General features: G+C 34.8%; 2 protein-coding genes across 2 annotated transcripts; both read right to left on the bottom strand.

The window, feature by feature from the left end:
* Nucleotides 1–11578: 11578 nt before the first annotated feature.
* On the bottom strand, nt 11579–12562 carry LOC113759597. The gene has a single exon (XM_027302175.1). The coding sequence runs from the start codon at nt 12560–12562 to the stop codon at nt 11579–11581; it is 984 nt and encodes a 327-aa protein (XP_027157976.1).
* A 3115-nt stretch (nt 12563–15677) lies between these two features.
* LOC113763695 (serine carboxypeptidase-like 40) lies at nt 15678–20324 on the bottom strand. Its single transcript, XM_027307591.1, has 8 exons — nt 19889–20324; nt 19707–19814; nt 19318–19592; nt 18290–18547; nt 17334–17452; nt 17119–17211; nt 16215–16320; nt 15678–15958 (listed from the first exon to the last, which is right to left on the bottom strand). The coding sequence occupies exons 1-8, from the start codon at nt 20256–20258 to the stop codon at nt 15812–15814; spliced, it is 1476 nt and encodes a 491-aa protein (XP_027163392.1). The 5' UTR covers nt 20259–20324; the 3' UTR covers nt 15678–15811.
* Between the last annotated feature and the right edge of the window lie 388 nt (nt 20325–20712).

Raw genomic sequence — 20712 nt, forward strand, 5'->3', positions numbered from 1 at the left:
GCTGCTTAAAGAGGAGAAGTATTTACTACATTTTGACTTCTCTTCCTTTGCTAATTATATTTATCATGTAGGTGTGAAGTTACTCTTAAATGTCTTAAGTAGTTGCAAAATATGAGATAATCTCCTTTGATTAATTTATCATTTTTTCATGAATGACTTATCATAATAAAATGCCTTTGAAAATTTTTCGTTTTATTTGTGAAAATGATATTGGATGACTTACTTATCATATATCAAGAGAAAATATTTGTTTCACTACATCATGCTTTTCCACTTGGATTTCACTCGTCACCTTCCATATGATGAGAAAAAGACTCTCCTTGCTCTCGCGAACAATTAAATAATAAAAAATTCAAAATTTTCAAATACTTTGAGAACCAGTTTCTTCAAATAAAAATATAAAACACATAACTTTTTTCTTATTGTATTTCATGAATATTACAACATATAAATATGTATCTTATGCGTTATAAACAAAATTTTCACAAAAATTTCTTTCTTTCTATGCTTTAAGAATACATGTTCTGAATTCTATATATTTCGTCTATAATCGAGTTTTAGGATTTTATAAATAACTATGCATATATACTTACACACCCGCACACATGCATATGTATCTTAAGGTGGCGAAATTTAATATACCTAAACTTAAATATAAAACCTTAAATATTTTAGGTATTTTGCAGGGAAAAGATTTTAAATTTATAAAAAGTGCTTTTGAAAATATATAATTTTAAAAGAAAAGAAAATTGAATTTTTATTCTCCTTAGTTTTGTCCCTATATTTATTTATTTATGAAGCAACAAAGAGGCAGTTGCTTGCGTTTCAGGGGAGGGGCAAGAATGGTAGCACCAAACGATGTAATAGTTTTTCAATAGATTGTAATTTATTGTTAATTACTTGTACATCTTTGTAACAAATGTGTTAGATTCTACAACTGTTCATGTGTTGCTGTATGTGTCTATATGGAGCAGAATTGTTTATACATATTTATAATAGATATGATAAGATATATCCAAATACTGTTCAAGTTGATCCATACATGTTAATTGAGTTAAAATAAGCATTTTCTCGTCCTTATATTTTGAATTTTTGTATCATTAGTGAAATCTTATCGTTGAATCTTACGTTGATAACCTTTTGTGCCACTAGTCCATGTTTGACTGATCAAGATCTTCCGTAAAGAATTATGCGAAATACTCTTTTGGCGACAGATTCCTTTATTTAGAGGGATAACATCAGAAACCTCAAAACCTCCCTTGAGGTTTCTCTTAATATTACCTGGTACTCCTAAAATTTTAAAAATATTATTTACCTTCCTTATTTAAGTTATTTATATAACAAAATTTTTTAAAATCCTAAACTACCCTTTTACTTGTTAAATAAAAATACTCATCAATCACTTTGTTTACTTCAAGAAAATCATCACCTAACAAACAATCTCTAGTAGTTCTATCACATCATGATGCTATAGTCCATAAAAATATAAATTTTAAAAATAAAAAAGGTATTTACAAAGAAATAGACTTGCACCAATTTAACTCTATATGCTCAAAATCAATATTTCATTAACTTTATTTATTTCAATTTCTTCTCAATCTGTGCCCAAATCTTTAAATTATATTGATCATTATAAAAATCAACTTAAAATAATCAAATTAATCATACCCCACTCTATTACAATCACAATAAGTAAAAAATAAATAAATTTCAATTTATTATAATTTACAAATAAAAAATTGCATAGTCATTCAAAAAATGAGTAAGAGAGAATGTTGGAGAAAAGGAAAAAAGATTAAAGTGACTTTTGTTTCCTTTTTTTTTAATTTTTATCTCCATTTATTTGATATGTGAATTATGTATCAAGTGAGAATTAATACTCCCTCCGTCCTACTTTGATAGTCCTGGTTCTTTTTTCACACAGTTTAATAAAAAGTAGTTAACTTTGTTGAAACAATCAATTCAGGTAACTATTTTACTAAAATACCCTCACATTAATTAGAGTACAACTTTATGGGAACTTGAATTGATGGTAAAAAAGGAATCAACTCTCATTAGATGGAGTAGGTTTATAGTAACAACAACTTACATTGAATAAGGGTATTTTAGAAAAATTAAAAGACAACTACATTCTTCAATTGGAAAGTGGACTACAATTTGGGATAGACGAAAAAGGAAAACAAGACTATCAAAGTGGGACGGAGGGAGTATCATCTTTTGCAATTATTAAGGGAGGTAAGTGATATTTTTAAAACTGCAAGAAGCCAAGTGATATTAGGAGAAACCTCAAGGGAGGTTTCTGATATTACCCCTTATTTAGATGACAAATTATGACTGGGCCCATTACATTATGCAAGCGGAGGTCAACTTGACATGTGCATAACGGCAAAAGGTAAAGCACTCGTCACTGTTACTCGTCACTGTCCAAAATTTCCGTCTTTCTTGTGCGACCATATTAGCCATAGGCATCAAAGTAATAATAATAATTATGCTTGTTCAAAATCAAAGCTTTCCAAAGCAGATTCGCAGCTTTAGCCAAAAATAATAATAATAAATTACAAAAAAATCAACTTTTTTTTATCTTGGTTTATTACATTTTTCAACAGTTTCAGAGAAAACCAATCATAAATTATATATTTTTTGAATATTGATAAGAATATTAAATTACAATAAACTCCACTAAGTAAGCATAGGATCAAAGTAAACAGATTACGTTTCAACATCACTTTCACCACACAAATGGTGTAAAGAATAATCAAAATATAGTGGACGAATGTAACAGGCAAATCAATCGCACATTGAATACCCAAAAGAGATTGAAGTTACCTTCTTTGTCCTTAATCTTTTTCCATCAACCAACCCGTCATTTCTAGCATCGGGACCAGTACCAACTTAATGACCACATAATTCTACGATTTTGGCTGCATGTAGCATTATACCAATAGAAGATTTTTTTTTTGACCGTTTACCAATAGAAGATTCGAAGATGACCTGTTCATGGCTATGGTCCAATATGGGCAGCCTCTTTTAGGCAAAAGATTGTAGGCCAAGGGTCACATGAATTGTTAGATATTCTTGCTGATGGTTTGTTTCTTTGTTCGTTTGATTGGAAAGGAAAAAGTATGGTATGGGGACAAAACTATTGGTGTCTTGTCTTAATTTTAAACTCTTAGTACATCTAAACAAAATTGCACAATGTATATACTACTAGAAAATACTACAGTTCCTTTTGGGTATAGTAGCCATGATTTTATTTTACCAAATCATTTAGTGATTTAAACTCTTGAAATAATTTAAAAATTGATAAATTTGATTCTATATCCAATGGTGAATTTGGTCTCATCAATACAGTATTTAAAGGGACTGTAGAGCTCTCCTATATTATTATCGAGGGATGCAGGACAATTAATTTAAATTTGAAATTGAAATCCAAAATTTCTATATGTATCATGTATTTAATCATGACGGTGTACATATTGTTAATGTATATAAAATTAACTCTATATTATTATTAAATGTTATCTTGTGGACTATAGAAATTTATTTGAAAAGGTGCAAGTAATGTGTCCAATTTGGTTTATTTGAAAAGGTACAATTTAAAAAAAAAAATAGATGTTGAATGTATGGTTTTGATTTTTGATACACTACATGGTTTGGTCATTTGTACCCACAAAGTAATTTAAACAAAAACGTGATTCAAACTTTGTAAGGTTTTAAGTCTGCCACACCGTCTTCATTGTTAACATCTTTCTACGTCCTATCAGTTTCCTAATTTACGAACTGTCCTTTATATAATTGGCAAATTATCAAATTACCTATATATCCATTCACAAATTCCATTCTCCATTAACTCTTTGATGAAAGGAAGGACCGTTGATGCTCTATCTTCCCAGTGTTCAATAACATCGCTGCAATTTTTTTTTTCAATTTAGTTATTAGGAAAAATAGGAATACCCAAGTTTTTGTGAAAAGATACATTAGTCAAAAAAATACAAAAAAATAGAGGGGAGGGGAGCCAAAGACCTGTATGGTTCCCAATCATGATGTAATTTGGTTACACTAGCATGGATTGCCTCTTGAACTTTAGGAAGATTCAAGTATGAATAGACATAATATTCACTGCATGGATCGAACTCCATTTTCTGCACATCATAATACCTCAGTGTAAATAATTTCAATGCAAATGCCTCAATGTGGCATTCATGCTCAGCATGGCAAAGGCTTCACAAGCTAGTTTAGGGTAAGCTCAATGTAAATAATTTATTGATTTTTAACTTTTTCTGTTCTTATTATTAAAGAAGGGGGATGGTGGGATGTGCAATATGAAATCAAACAAAAAAAATTATTGAAAATGACAAAAGAAAAGAAAATCTTAACAGCTATGCTATGTATAATTGTCACTGCTTTTTGTTGATTGAATTGCTAATAAAGTAAAAAAGGAAAACATCAAATGTATCAAAACTCGATGAATGAGATGACTACAATTTCGTGTCAATAGAAAAGAAAAAAGTTGACTTTAATCAATCCCAATGATATGGTTCATTGATGATCATCTATCAACTATTTTGCTCGTGCTCATAGTTTATTTTTTATTTATTGTGAATTATGCAAATGTGAATAATTTAAATAAAAAATTAATAACGATCTTACATGTTCTTTTTTTATTAATAAAAATTAAACCCTAAGCCCCTATAAATATCCTTTAAATGTTCATGGGGCAATCTCGATTGAAGCCAGGTAAAGAACTAAAGCCAATTTAAGACCTCTCACTCACACTCCTTGCCCCCTACCACTAATCCATGCCTCCCTTCTCAACATTCATACATGTTCATTGAAATTAATTTTAGAAAATTGATGAATTTTAAATGTTTAATTATCATATTAATTTTTGAAAACATCTTTACCTACTTTTACTATAATATAATAGTTGTTATCAAATATTGTAACACATGTCAAAAAATCCATAGATATTTTTTAAAAGATATTTATTTAGACAACTAAAATTTTTATAACGACCATAAACCTGGCTTTGTATTCGTACTTAATTAAGCACAGAAGATTTAGCAATTTATTTTCTAGATCAATAAATATTTAGCTTCTAGCAGTATTGATAAATTTATCAGTTTAATAGTTAAAGCTTTTTTCCACGCAACTAATCTATATGGAGAAAAAAATTATACAAAGAAAAAAATGATATTATTAGAAAAGAGATAAACTATAAGAACAAATAATTCAAATTTATTTTATAAAAAGAGAAAGGAATAATTTAGTTTTGGTCTTTAATATTTAGCCTATGTACCAAATTGGTCCCCAATGTTTCGGGCAAAACAAATCTAATCCCCAAAAGGTTGTGATTTTAGGTAGATTTAGGACAACTAATGGAAATAGAACAATGACTAATGATCAACATCAAATTACTACTAGTCAACAACTTTGACTTTGCACTTTTTGGTCCCTCATTGTTTTGATTTTGAATCATTATAGTTTTCTAATTTTTAAATAGTGATATTAGGAAATTTAGCATGAATTGAGATGCAAATAAAATGAAATAGTGTTAAATAAAACAAATGATCTTGATTTACAAAATTATTAGAAGAGAGAAAACTATAAGAAAAACTAATTATGGAAGAGTTAGATACAAAGATGGGTAAAATTCAAGTATCCAAATAATCCATTAATTTTCTTCAATTAGGAATATATGCCACATAGGAGAGAACATATGGGTAATCAGAATAATAACTATCACATATATAAATATATATTTGGGGAGTGGAATTCTTGCAACAAAGTTTAAAACAAGTGAAAGACCCTAATCGGGTCAATAACTTCGCACTTGGTGACTAGCACCTCTAACTATTACAAAAGTTAAATTATTCTTATGTTCTTAAACGTATCCACCAATCTAACGACAAAAATCAAAAGCAAAAAAAATTTATATATATATAAATATATATGTGATAATAAGTCAAGATTATTATTACAATTTGAGAAATAAAAGCAACTTCAAATAATCTGAGACCAAAAAAGATCTCTCTCGTGAGTTGCAAAAAAAACTTCAATTGATCTGACATAAGTAGGGGTGGTAATTTTCGACACAACCTGAAAACCCGACACGAACCTAACATGAAATTAATGGATTTGAGTTTAGATTTTGAGAAATCGGGTCAAAATTGGGTCAGACCCGGCAAACCCTAAAAAAACAGGTCAAAATCGGGTTAAAAACGGGTTGACCCGCTAACCCGATTTTAAAATAAAAATAAATAAATAAATATTAAAAAAGTATCTAAAAACTTAATAGTAAATAACTAAATATACCAATTATCACTTATCACTACACAGAAGCAGAAATCACGCCGGTCCTAAATCTTTCTTTCCCTTTTCAGCTTTTCTCCTCCAAAAATCTAAACGCAGCTTTTCTCCTCCAAAACTCTAAATGCAAAACCAGATTTAGATCTAGATCTGGCTGATGATGACACTGATGCACACAGGACTGATTTGATGACCATAACTAGGTTTGTATTGAACGAGCAGTCCAACTGTCCAAGCACGCAGAATCTCGTGGGGATTTCACTATCTTGCTCAATCACATTGTTTTGGGTTGCAAGTTCATTTGTTCTACTGTCAACAAGGTCCCTCCGCAGAGTTCTTTACTTCTTTTCTTTTCTTGAGCATTTTCCCTTTTTTTCTAAAAACAGAGGCAAAAAGATGAAACCTTGTGTTTTGTCACTTACATTTTAACTACATTATATAACCGCTTCCACTTTTTCTCTCCTTCTCTAACACATACACACACACCAGAAAGTCTCTTCGGTAAAATGTTCACCGAAAATCAATTACCAGCCTTTCCAACCTCAGAAAAACATTTATTACGATTTTTCTTGGGCAGAGAAATCTCATTCTTTTTTTTTTACGGGAACGATAGATGTCATTTCATAAAAAATTAACTTTACAATATCTGAGCAAAGGCCCAAGCAACTGTACTAAGTGTACCAAGACACTTAAGGAGAGCCAAAAAATCTCTCATCATCCCTAAATATGCTTAAAGCATAATGACTAATGTGATTACATAGAGTCATATTACTACTAGTCCTTTCTTCAAAAGAGCACATTTGAAACAGATTAGCTAAAGCTTGTATGTCTTCAACCAATGTAGCAGTATTTGGATTGTCTCCTTTCCCAGATTTAAGCAAAGGGATAAGCTGTTTGTTAGCATTGATGATTTTGATTCTCTGCCAGCTCAATTGTCTTGCTTTCAACATTGCCAGTCTTACTGCTTCGGCTTCATCTTGAATATCCCTTTCCGAACTTCTTTCAACTAATTTCCATTCGGCTCTGATTCTCCCTCCAGTCTGCCTGGCTACAACACCAATTCCCAGTTTCTTGCCCTCAGCTGATTTCTTGGTAGCAATTTGAAGTTCCATCAAGTCTTCCTCCTCCCTTCCTTCCTCCCTTGATCTTTCTCTTGCTTCCTCTGTTTCTGATGTACTCCTCTCTTTTTTCCCTTTCCCGGCTTCCTCATACTCCATCCATTTTGTACTAGCTTTATGTACAGTTTTCCATCCATCTCTCTCTTTCCCTTCAAATTCCATTTCATTTCTGTCCTTCCATAGTTGCCAAAGTATATTAGATGTCAATGCAATATGCTGCCTTCCTCCGTTCCTACTTCTGGCTTGGACTAATTTTGTCCACCATTGCTTGAAGCATCATGTTTGGTTCTGTAAACCATCCCATTGTACTGGTGCAAGCTTCCAAACCTTCTGAGCCTGTTGACAGTGGAAGAGAATATGTTCTACTGTTTCTATGCCATCCCCACATCTTAAGCAAAATGGCGATCCTTGCTTTGTTCGCCTGAATATTGATTCCCTAGCTGTCAATGTATTCGTAATGCATCTCCATATGAATAGCTTGATCTTATGCTTAATGTTCAGCTCCCAAAGAGTTTTCCAAATTTGTGTGTTGGAATCATCATAGCTTGAACCAGACTCTCCTCTCGCATCACTTTCTTTCCTCTTCTCTTCCTTGAGTAAAGTCTGGTAGCATGATTTAACTGAATATTCCCCATGTCTGCTATGTATCCAAAAGTGCTTGTCCCCTGAACTTGACAAACTGATTGGTACTTTCAGAATATTATCCGCATCCTCCCTATTGAACCTCCTGTAGACTTCATTCCTATTCCATCTGAAGTGTGAGATTAGTTCCTCCATTTTCTACTCCTCCCCCCTGTCTGGCCTCATTGTAGTTGGTCTTCCATTCAGATTGTTTGGGATCCATTGGTCTTTCCAAATTCTAATACTCTTCCCTGATCCGACTCTCTTCAGTACACCCCCCTTAACTACCTCTCTAGCTGACATTATACTTTGCCAGAACCAGGAAGAGTTTTTGGGGATTTTACAGTTCAAAATGGAATCCTTAGGAAAGTACTTAGCTTTTAGAATTTTGCTAACCAGCAGGTTTGGAAATCTGAGCATCCTCCAAATCTGCTTTCCCAGTAGCGCCTTGTTAAAGCATATTAAATTCCTGAACCCCAAACCTCCATCCATTTTTGCCTTCATCATCTTATCCCATGAGCACCAATGTATTTTGTTTCTCCCTTCTGCTTCACCCCACCAGTATTTGGCCATCAGTCCTGTGATTTCCTTGCAAAGTGTAACTGGTAACTTGAAACAAGACATTGCATAAATTGGCATGGCCATTGTCACTGCTTTTAGCATCACCTCTTTCCCTGCTGCACTTAGGAGCTTGTTCTTCCAGCTGTTGAGCCTGGCCTTTATGCTGTCTTTAATGTAGCCAAATATCTGACCTTTTGTCCTTGTGATCACCATAGGAAGGCCCAAATATTTACCTTGGCTCACTGTCCTAACCCCATCTAGAGGCTCACAGGTTTCCTTCTTGTCTTCCGCCTTAGTGTTCTTGCTAAAACAGATAGATGATTTTTCCAAGTTAATAACTTGACCAGATCCTTTCTCATTCTGATTCAAAATTGCTTTCAATGTCCTTGCTTCTTCCCCCGCAGCTTTACAGAATATTAGAGTGTCATCAGCAAAAAATAAATGAGTAATAGCTGGTCCTTGTTTGCTTATTCTTAATCCACTTAGCTTGCCCTGTCGTGCTGCTTTCCTTAACAAATTTGAGAGACCTTCAGAGCATAATAGGAATAGGTAAGGTGACAGTGGGTCACCTTGCCTGATACCTCTTGAAGGGATCACATACTCCTTAGTCTCTCCATTGACATTGAAGGAGTAAGAGACTGAGCTAATACATTCCATTATCCATGCTACCCAGACTTGATTGAACCCCATCCTTTCCATAACAGCTTTCAGATAACTCCACTCAACTCTATCATAGGCTTTAGACATGTCCACTTTAATAGCAGTGTAGCTATCCTTGCCTTGTCTCTTGTTTTTAAGGAAATGAAGGCATTCATGGGAAATGATTATGTTATCTAAGATCTGTCTGTCTGGGATGAAGGCTGACTGGTTTTTACTGATACAGTGTTCTAGGACAGGTTTCAACCTATTGGCTAGGATCTTAGAGATTACTTTGTATAGTACATTACAGAGGCTAATAGGCGTGTAATGCTTCAGATCAGTGGGCAATTCTACCTTAGGAATAAGAGATATAATGGTGTGGTTCAGGGATCTGAGAATGTGGCCTGAGTGAAAGAAGGATCTGATTGCTTTCACAACCTCCTCCTTAATGATTGACCAAAATTTTTGGAAGAAGAGAGGTGTCATCCCATCAGGCCCTGGTGCCTTATTGGGATTCATGGAGAAAACAGCTACCTTTATCTCATTTTTCTCTACAGGTCTAGTTAGATTATCATTAATCCGGCTAGTAATAGTGCATGGAATGCCATCCAGAATCTCCTCTAGGTCATCAGTCCTAGTAGACTTAAAAAGCTGCTTATAATAACTAGCAATCTCTTCTGCAATCTCCTTGTCATCCGTAGTCCAAGACCCATCCTCTTTCTGCAAATTCCCTATCTTATTCCTTTTCCTTCTCCCCTTCACCACTGCATGGAAGTATTTAGTGTTCTTATCTTCTTCTTGAAGCCAGTTGAGCCTAGCTTTCTGACTCCAGTATAGTTCCTCTTCCCTATAAGCTCCCACTAACTGATTTTTCAAAGCAGCTACTCTCCCCTTCCTACCTTCAGCCTCTGAACTTTTCTCCTTAATAAGTTGCTGCTTCAAAGTAGAAATCCTCTTCCTAGTGTTATCAATAAAACCATTTCTCCACTTCAACAGGGCAACTCTACACCTCTTAATCTTATTCATAACTCTAAACATTCTGGACCCTCCAACATCCTCTTTCCAGGCCTTCTTAATCACCTCTCCTATACCTTCTCTCTGGACCCATCTTTTGTCAAAAAAGAACTTCTTTTTTTTCCTCCTTACCCCTGGGATAGTGTCTAGAATCAGCATGCTATGGTCAGAAGCTAAACTTTCTAAGTGAGTGCACTTAGGGTGCTCAAACAGATTGCTCCATCCTCCACTACTTAGACCCCTATCCAGCCTTTGTCTAATTTCTCCATTTTGCCACTGATTACTCCATGTCCAGGGGTTACCTTCAAACCCAATATCAACTAGCTGGTTCTCCTGAATGAAGTTTCTGAAGTCATAAAAACTCCACTCCTCCCTAATTCTACCTCCCCACTTCTCCTCGTTTGAGCATAAGTCATTAAAGTCCCCCATAATAAGCCAGTGTTCCCCCCACAAAACTTTCCTCCTACTGATGACTTCCCACTGTCCTTTTCTCTGCTGGTTATCACAACTGGCATAGATCCCTATCAGCCACCAATCCTTCTTCACTTCTTCATCCTCTATCAGCACCTCAATAGTAAAGGCAGAATGTTTAATTTCCTTAACCTTAGTTTCCTCGTTCCACATCAGACTCATGCCTCCAGACCTATTCATGGCTTCTATCACATAACAGTTATCATAGTTCAGGATCCTTTTCACCTTCTCCATATACTTAGCTTTGTTCTTAGTCTCACTCAGGAAGATCATGTTCAGGGAGAGGAGGCTTTTAACCTCCTTCAGGTGGGGAATTGTCAAGGGGCTCCCTGCACCTTGGCAATTCCACACCATAGCTCTCATTGGTCCTTTGGGGACCAGTGCGGGTTGATCCCTTCCCCTCCAAACATCTCATTGCTTATCCCTCCAATCTGATCTCCCCTATACTTTTTATCTATGTGATCCTGGTTCTCCACGTCTGCCATTTCTTCATCTCGCAGTTGAAACTTCCTTTTTGTCCCATTAATCTCCCTTAGAGGAGTTCTAAGCTCTCTTGGACCAGAGTGCACTCTTCTGAACCTCTTCCCCTCTATCTTACAGCCTCCTTGGTTTTCTTTATTGGTGGTTTCATCTGTTTCCATATTCACTAACTCCCCACCTAAACTGGATATTTCTTGTTCTCCTTCTTTACCTTCTCCTATCCTTCCATACTCTTCCTTCTCAGTGTTTACCATATCAGTAGCTTCATCATTCCTAACCTCCAATATTCTTACTTCTTCCGGTCCTGTACTGATCTTTATACCATCCTTCATTCCTATCACCTTCTCCATGACCTGCTCAGAACCTCAGTTTGGTATTATCCTACCAACCTTCTCCCTATCTGCAGGAGGGAGGCCACCCTTCTCCACCTCATGATTCTGGATCTCTCTTCCCCTAACTTCCTTTGTCCTACTCAAATCCATATTCTCATTCAGGCCTACCCCTTTCTCCTGTTTCTCCAGATCCTCTAATCTGATCATTTTCCCATTTCTTACCTTCCACACCTGTTTATGTGGCATCCAAATCTTTTGACTGCTATCCTTCTGAGGGGATCCTCTTCCACCAAACACCCTCATCCAAGGACCGTATTGATTCTGATATTGCCCCTTCTTCACAACCACAGGGAACTTACAATTCTTTTCACTGTGCCCAATGACACCACAGCTATAGCAGAAGTCAGGACATCTTTCATATTTAAATGACAGCCATTTATTCACCCCATTCATCTGGATTGTTGTTCCTCTCAACAAAGGCTGTTTAATGTCTATCAGAACAAGAAGTTTCATATGTTTCCCTTCCTTGCCCCCTGATTGAGGAATTAACACCTCCTTAACCTCGTGAAAGATAGTTCCCACTTTCTTTCCTACTGCCTTAGACAGACAGTGTATGGGTAGGTTCCACACTTGCACCCAAATAGGAGCTACACTAAAAGCATCTTCATCCTCTTCTATCCCCACCTCCCAATTCCTAAGCACTAAAATTTGGTTGTCTATAATCCAGGGACCTCCTTCAAGGATTCGTTCCCTTTCCTTAGCATCCGGGATAGTAAATTGAAACACATTAGGTCCTAACTCAGCTACTCTAAGACCTTTAGGGTAGCTCCAAGCCAAGGTAGCAAAATTTTTAACTCCTGTGAAGTTAGCAATCTTCTCCCCCCTTATCTTACCTATAATACTACCCTGACACTCTATAATTCCCTCATCTAAGTCCCCCAAATCAAGGAGAGTACTCCCAACTTCCTTCTCTGAGAGGGCGAATTTCTGTAACACTTCCACCAACTCCTCCTCCATCCTGACCCTAGTAGAAAAACTGAGGGCACCTCTAACACTTGCCACCAGACACACACTAATCACCTAGCTCTATAGAGGTAAAGGTAAAGGTAGCATTTTCTCTAGAAAAAACACACTAAGCTGACTAGCAGAGCCAAGGGTACAAGGAAAACAAATAAACAAGAGCAAGAACAGTTATGCTACCTTCACCAGACGTCCTCCCTTTAACAGAGTTGTAGAAGTTTTCCGACCAGCTGCTTAGGAAATTGAGCTTGCTGAGGTACTTTTTCCCTTCCCTGTTCTCAAATATATCCCTTTTTTTTTTTTTTACCCACCAAACAGCCCGCTCCTCTTTTCTAACTTCCTTCAATGTGCTTTCTTAATGATATCTGATCCTAAAGCTTAATGAATGCTTGGCTTTGCGATCCCGACTTGCAGACAATTTTGGTACCTGGAAGTTAGCTCCATTTCAAACTTTTGAATTGTGTTCATTGGTTGCTTGAAATTTTCAAAAGCTGAAGTTCCCACCAAGGAGAAAGAAGCTCTCTTCCCAAGAGAGAGAAAAAGCCTCTACACGTGAGAGTATCTGCAAATGGATGATGGCAGAGAAATCTCATTCGATGAATTAAATTTCAGGTCGTTTCAGGTCAACTCGCTTGACCCGTCAACCTGAAACTTTCGAGTTCGGGCTAGCGATTTTATGCATTTTGCACACCGCGTAATTTTGTTTGGAAACTCATTAGTATGCAAACAAAATTACGCGGTGTGTAAAATGTACAAAATCGCTAGCCTGTGGTCCCAGTAGGTGGTGGTGGGTAGTTGAAATTTTTATAAAATATCTCAAATAATTCTTAAATTCTAAAAATATCCCAAAATACAACCATAAAAACACTCCTAAAAACAATCTCATTATTTAAAATACCAAATTTGTGAATGTGTTTTAACTGTTATCCATTGGTATTCTAAAGTATCATTTTTCCATCAAATACCAGCTCTTTATGGTTTTCCTCCATTATAAGAACAGAGTACCTATGTTCCCATAAACAAATTTATTTATCAAATAAAATAAAAATAAACCTGTTTCCAATAAAACAGCAGCTCTTATGGCTTTCCTCCATTATAAGAACAGAGTACCCATTTTCCCATAAAAAAATTTATTTATCGGATAAAATAAAAAAAATTCGTTTTCTAATAAAACACCAGCTCTTTATGGCTTTTCTCCATTATAAGAACAGAGTACCCGTTTTCTCATAAACAAATTTATTTATCGGATAAAATAAAAATAAATCCGTTTTCCAATAAAACACCAACTCTTTATGGCTTTTCTCCATAAATTATCCATTTACCTATTTTTCCATAAGCTAATTTATTAGTTGGTTAAAATCAGAATAAAATTAGGTTGAATGGCAAATTACCCTTTAGGATACAATGGAAAACAAGAAACTAACCTATAGCAAGTTTAAACTCCATTTCCACTAGCTATAGATATGCAAGAAATTGTTTTTGCAAACTCAAGACACCTAATTTATAAAGTCTCAAACAACCTTTAGAACCGTTATAAAAAGCAACTTATTCATTCTAAATTTTTGTTTGGGATAAATTCATAAACCTCCCCGGAAGTTTCTAACAATTTTACTTGGCACTCACAAATATTGAAAAATCTCACTTGCCTCTCTTTTTTTTTTTGGGGTGTGAAAGTCACTTGCCTTCCTTACTTTAAACTATTTGTTTATTTACAGCTCATTTTAAAATATAATATTAAAAATTTTCATTTTGAGTATATTAAAAAATGTAATTCCAAATTTACCCTTTTGTTGTCTTACTTTTTATTACCAAAACTTGAGTATATTAAAAACAAATAAAACAAAAAAGTATAAGGATTTATTCTGATTCGATAAAATATAGTGCATTTTTTAAATACCAATAGTTAGTATTTGAATGTTTATTTGAAGTTTTTGCAAGTTACAAAGATAATGTTTTGGGTAGTCTATAAAGTGTTTTTGAGTTAATTTATGAATCTTTTACATATTTTCAATTTTATTTTATTTTTATGGTCCAAACTGATGTATTGAAAACGAAAAAGATACAAGAAGAAAAAATGAGAGTTTTTGAAGAAAATGAAAGAAATTGAACTGATCATGTTTGATCAATGTCTTGAAAATGGTAGAGTATTAAAATATACCAAATCACATACAATGCTTCTATATGGGTGACCTTCTCCACGCGCATTAGGACTATAATATAACCGGTTCGTTAGCACCTTTATTTCCAAATGCATGTGTCATGCTCTACTCCTCTGCCTACGGTAGGACGGTCAATGCCCTTCCTACCATAAAGGTTTCCCATTTTTTATATGAACACTTACTTTCATCAATCATTGCAAATATCAGTTGTTGAGGTGTCACTTCCACATTGGACAATGATGAATACTACACCAATACTAGATTTCAAATGGATCCATAATTTTAAGGCCATATCGACTGTAAATTAAGCCTAAAAGGGAAATCCAAACTTGTCCACTCAAGTCATGGCTTAACGTACTTTTCAAGGAAAAAAATATATAGAAAGGTCATGATTTAAAGTAGGTTTGCCCCTGAAGGAGCTTCCAACACACATATCTAGACAATGAAATTTTTATTACAATTTAACATTACTTCTTATTTTAAAAAAATTACTTCGTATTTATAAATTAGTTTACATGGAATATTTATTTCCAATTAAAAACTACCATGTATCATTTGTAACTGAAAATTCTTTTTAAATTAAAAAATTGGTTTTTCTATCTTCATACCCTTTAGAAAAATGCTATGCTAAAATAAGTTAAATTTGTCAATTATATGTATTGAAGTGGTTCCTCCAATCAATTCCTGTTTCAATTTTGGCATTCATGCTCAGTCTAGCAAGGGCTTGAACTTAGTTTAGGACAAGCTGAATGCAAATAACTTAAAAAGTATTTTCCCTTTTCCTGTCCTTTCAATTAAAGAAGGGAACGGCAGAATGTGCGATATGGAAATCAAATTTTAGTTTTAGAATGAACAAAGAAAAGAAAATCTTAACAACTTTGCAATGTATAATTCCCACTGCTTTTTGTAGACTAAATTGATAATAAAGTAAAAAAAAAAAAAAGATGAAAAACTAAACGAACCAAAACACGACGAGCAAGTTGTGTACTTTTGCCATGACTACAATTTTGGGTCAATGTAAAAGAAACAAATTGAGTTAAATCCCGAATGAGAGAGCTTTGTGATAATCTATTATCTATTTGTATAATCATTTTACAGGGAGTGGAGTCCCTGTTACAAAGTTTGAAACTAGTGAAAGACCTCGATCAGGTCTATAACTTGGTACTTGATGACCAGCACCTCTAACTGTTGCAAATGTTAAATTATTCTTGTATTCTTGAACATATCCACCAACCTAGTGACCAAAATGAAAAGAAAAAAAAATTAGTATATGTGACAATAAGTCAAGATTATTATTACAATTAAAGTAATAAAATTCTTAATATTAAGAATTTTATTACTATACATGGTAATACGCCAATGTCATTGCTACCCATTGAGATCCTTATTAGGTGAATCGGAAGCAAAATATAAAATACAATACTCATCGATTTTTTTTTTTTTGGGCAAGAACTGAAGTCTAAATATTGGTCGAATCATAAAGTACTAACCTCTCCATCGCGATACCAGGGACGCCAAGCATTTAAAGTTGTAATATTCATCACTTCCAAGGAATATTGTGTTCCAGTCACTGGCACCCTTCCGTCTACATCACCACTTTTGTAACAACGTAACATGAAGGTTATGTAAATGTACCATTTAATAGAGAAAAATGAAAAAAAAAAAAAGAAGGTAAGTCCTTTAAATGTCCAAATACAAGCTGAAAAAGACCATTAGGGGTATTGGGGAAGCCAGGATTTAACTACTTCTACTTCGTAAAGTGATATAAATGTCTAATTTCAAATATCTGGGTATATTATGCCAAGGATAATCATTACAAAACTTCAATTGTTTAAGGCAAAAAATGCAAATAGAGGATGAAATTGAAAAAAAAATTGAGGTAATATTGTAGGAATAAAAATTTTACAAAAATAGTGAGCACAACTGCGCAAGGTCTACAAAATTTTAAGTGATGGAAATAGAAATATGATGTAAAAATCAAAAGTGACAAATTTTATGCCCAAAATATAATTTCATTAAACTAGAGGGGCTCAGGTGTGTGTGGCTCTGCAACCGATCAGGAGCAATGCAAATAGTCACACTCTTCGCGAGGAGTTATATTGTTTACATGTTATCTTGAGGACTATAGAAGTTTTTAGCAAATAGCTACAAGTAATGACTCTTGATACATGATTTGGTCATTGGCAGGTACAAAAATTGGACCCCAAAAAAATTGTTGAGTAAAAACGTAGGGTATGGTTTCAAGTCTGCCCCCTCTCCACTGTCATAAATTTCTTTGTATCATATGAGTTTCCTAATTCGTGTAAAGCCTTTTAGATACATACATATATACATACATGTGTATGTGTATAATAGTAATATTCATCCATATCCATGTGTATATGAGCAAATTACCTGAATATCCACACTCGAATTGCATTCTCCATCAACTCTTCAATAAAAGGAAGAACTGTTGATGAACTATCTTCCCAAACTTTAAGAACGTCACTGCATTTTTTTATTCATTTAATTAGTCGGAAAAAGGGACAATTCAAATTTTTGTATAAAGATACAATAATCTTTTTAAAAAAAAAAAAAGAACCAAAAATAGAGGGGAGGGGAGCCAAAACCTGCATGGTTCCCAATCGTAATGTAATTTGGTGACATTGGCATGCATTGCCTCTTGTACTTCAGGAAGATTAAAGTATGACTGAACATAATATTCACTGCATGGATCAATCTCCATTATCTGTACATCACATTAAAAAAATTAACATGTCGAAATATTTTATGAAATGAAATTCTATTTAGTTTTCACTGTGTCTATTGCTCAGCAATAACTTTCAAAAGGCCCTAAATAATTTTCACCTTTTTTCTTTTTAGTGTTCGGGGAAATGGAATTTGTTACACCTGTCCCATAATTTGAGTCATTTCTTGGAAAGCCAACTTTTTAAAGGAATTTGCAATTATTGCATTTAGATGGGGTGGATTTGAGTAATTTTACAAAGTCATCCTCAAATTCAAAATTTGAAAGCATGAGTAATGCATTGGTTGGTACGAAAAGCTACTTTTTCAAATAACAAAGTAGAAAAACTAATGAAATATTGTGTTGACTTTTAAAAATATCTCTTATCTCAAGGCATTCAAAAAAGTGAAAATGTGATATTAACAATCGGATAGGAGTGGTACTGTTTAATCACATACCACTGGCTAAGAGCCTTCCATACACAAATCGAATCTGAGGCTTTTAAAGCCTCTAATCTTTTGAGCATTGAATGTTGTCTTGTTTAGAAGTATCTTTAGGCAAATGATAAAAGGCTTTTACCACACAAAATGACAAGACAACGCCGCTCAAGTCGATCTATGATGATGTTTAGTTTGACTTGAGAAGGACAATCTTGGAATTTTATTAAAAAATTACAATGACATCATAATTGGAGTTTTGGCAATAAAACCAACAAAATCTTTTTGGTGCAACTGATGTATAATATCGTCGAATCATTCCCAAAAAAAGTGTCATTAGTTTGAAAAAAGTGTCAAAAGTATCCATGGAATCTGCTAAGGCCAAAAGCAGGGGAAAACTTACAGAAAACATCTTAGGGATGCTGGTCAAGTTGCCATCCAAGCACAGAGGATAATAGATACTGTAGATATCAATGTTTCCTGCAATGGTTCTAAGTTTTGTTACGATATCGTTGCACCCATCAGATGTTTCGGCATCCGATGGAAATTTACAATCTTCGTGAAGTTTTCTTGAAGATTCAGGGGAAATCAAAGCATGGCTTGCAAAGTAATCAATCAGGCCTTTGGTATCTGTCTCGTCGTTGATGACTGCGTTTCCAATCTGCATTTTGGCAGAAGAGAGTAACTTTAATACAGTTCCATAGACAACGTTAACAAAGTAATTTTACATTTTGGAGCTCTTTCAATCTCAATATCTACAATATGAAATATATAGAAAAAAAAGAGCAAATTTCAATGATTTGTTTAAAATAGTATAAGAAACTGCCTAGCCACGAGCATTTTTTCCTAGGCACGACCAAACTTGCAAAACCCAAGTTGGAGTGGTGGGTCAACTCAGCCAATTTATGAGATTCCTTATTGCTATTTTCAAATGGTTTTGAACACCGAAAAAACCCGGTGGTTGCGGTAGAGGGGGAGGGAGGGGGGGTTGTGGGGAAAGGGGGGAGGACGGGAGAACGGGAGAAGAGGAAAAGGAAGAGAGAGGAGGAGGATGTAGGGGAAGGAAAACGAAGAATGAGGGAAGGGAGAAGGAGCGGGGGTGGAGGCCAAAGATGGAGGAAGGGAGGGGTGGCGGTAGGTGTTGAGGTGTGACGGGTGATGGTTAAAGATTCTAACAAAATTTTAAAAATATTTCAACAAAATTTTAACTTTTAAAAATATTTCAAAATGCATTTACGATGAAAATTTTTTTGAAAAATATCTCTAAAAATACCTAATCCATACAAACCCACGATGTATGTTTCATGTTCCAAGGATTCTTTTTGTCTCCATGTTGAGGAGGATAAGTTAGGCCCACAGCCGAACCAAAATTCGTTTTCTTTGTTGAACAAAAATCAAGTTTAAACCAATCATGGAAGTAGAGAGACGTACCAGAATTCCTTTGAGGTTAATGATTGTCTGGTTGGCCTTCTTGTTATGGTAAACAATATTATGTGCTAATTGAGGTACATAATGACCAGCATAGCTCTCTCCAGCAATATAAAAGTCTCTATTTTTGTATTCGGGAAACCTCTCAAGCCAATTTAATATGAAAACGTAATTGTCCGCAGCAGTTTTTGTATCGCCACCCTCCACAAAATCTGAAGTTGTGTTGGAGTATGAAAATCCAACCCCTGCCGGAGATTCTAGGAACAGAACATTGGCAACTGTTGGGAGAACAAATTAATTGGAAAATTATTCAGTACCTAAACGCCAATATCTTTCATTTAAAAGGCGAAAGAAGACATTTCTAGTAAAAATTTCAAGAGAAGATTGCACACCATAATTCCAGGCATATTGATTCTTGAACAGGGTTTTGCCATCGCTAGCAACCCTGAATGGTCCTAGTTCTTGCATTGCTCCATAGCCAAGAGAAGAACAACCAGGACCTGTTCCGAAAGTGACAAATTGGGAAAATTCCTTACCGAATTGAACTTAGTTTAAAGTAAGCATGTACAAATACCTCCATTGAGCCAAAGGAGAAGGGGCAAATCTTGAGCTTTATTGGGATCCTCTGCTTCAGTGAAGTAATAGTAGAAGGCACGGCCAGCAGTGGCATTGATGGTGATGTATCCACCATACTGTTTGAAACTAACCGGAGGTTGTCCGGGCAATTTCTGAATGATATCCTTCTCTTTCAGCCCATCTTGTATAGGCTCAGGTGGATTCTCAAATGGTGTGAAGTGGGATTTGTCAATGTTGGAATTAGGCTTCAATTTAGCCTTGAAAAGTTGATATTCAGCTTCACCATGTCTTTTTCCAAGGGTCTTGAGAACCAAAGATGAAAGCAAGAGAGCTGAGAGAAGAAGGATTTGGGTTTTCTTGATTTCCATGTTTGGAGTATTCTTGCTTTCTGAACTATGCTACTTTCGAGTCTGATTTTTGTGTATCTATAAGAAAATTAATGAAACAGAACAAGCATAAGGAAGTTATATATGACGCTCTGCCATTATGGCAACAAGCCAAATCTTCACGATTTGGAGCCTTGGACTGGTTTTGAAAATTTTCTTCTCGAATAGGACAGGGTCTCAAGGATTTGCAGATTACCCCCACCCACCCTTAGGGACATTTTGGTCATTTCAAACGAATTTTCCAATTTGTATGGTACATGATAATTTGTGCATTAATGATGGAATTTTAAACTCAAAAATTTTGGAATGTGAATTTTCCGTATACATATAAGAGAACTGGCATGGTGCATAAGAATTGTCAATCTTGTGGAAATCAAGTAGCTGAAAAAGGTATGTCAGCATGGCCGAGCCTAGGGGTTTAGGAGTACTAATACCT

This window comes from Coffea eugenioides, chromosome 2, assembly GCF_003713205.1.
Source record: "Coffea eugenioides isolate CCC68of chromosome 2, Ceug_1.0, whole genome shotgun sequence".
NCBI classification, from domain to species: Eukaryota; Viridiplantae; Streptophyta; class Magnoliopsida; order Gentianales; family Rubiaceae; genus Coffea; species Coffea eugenioides.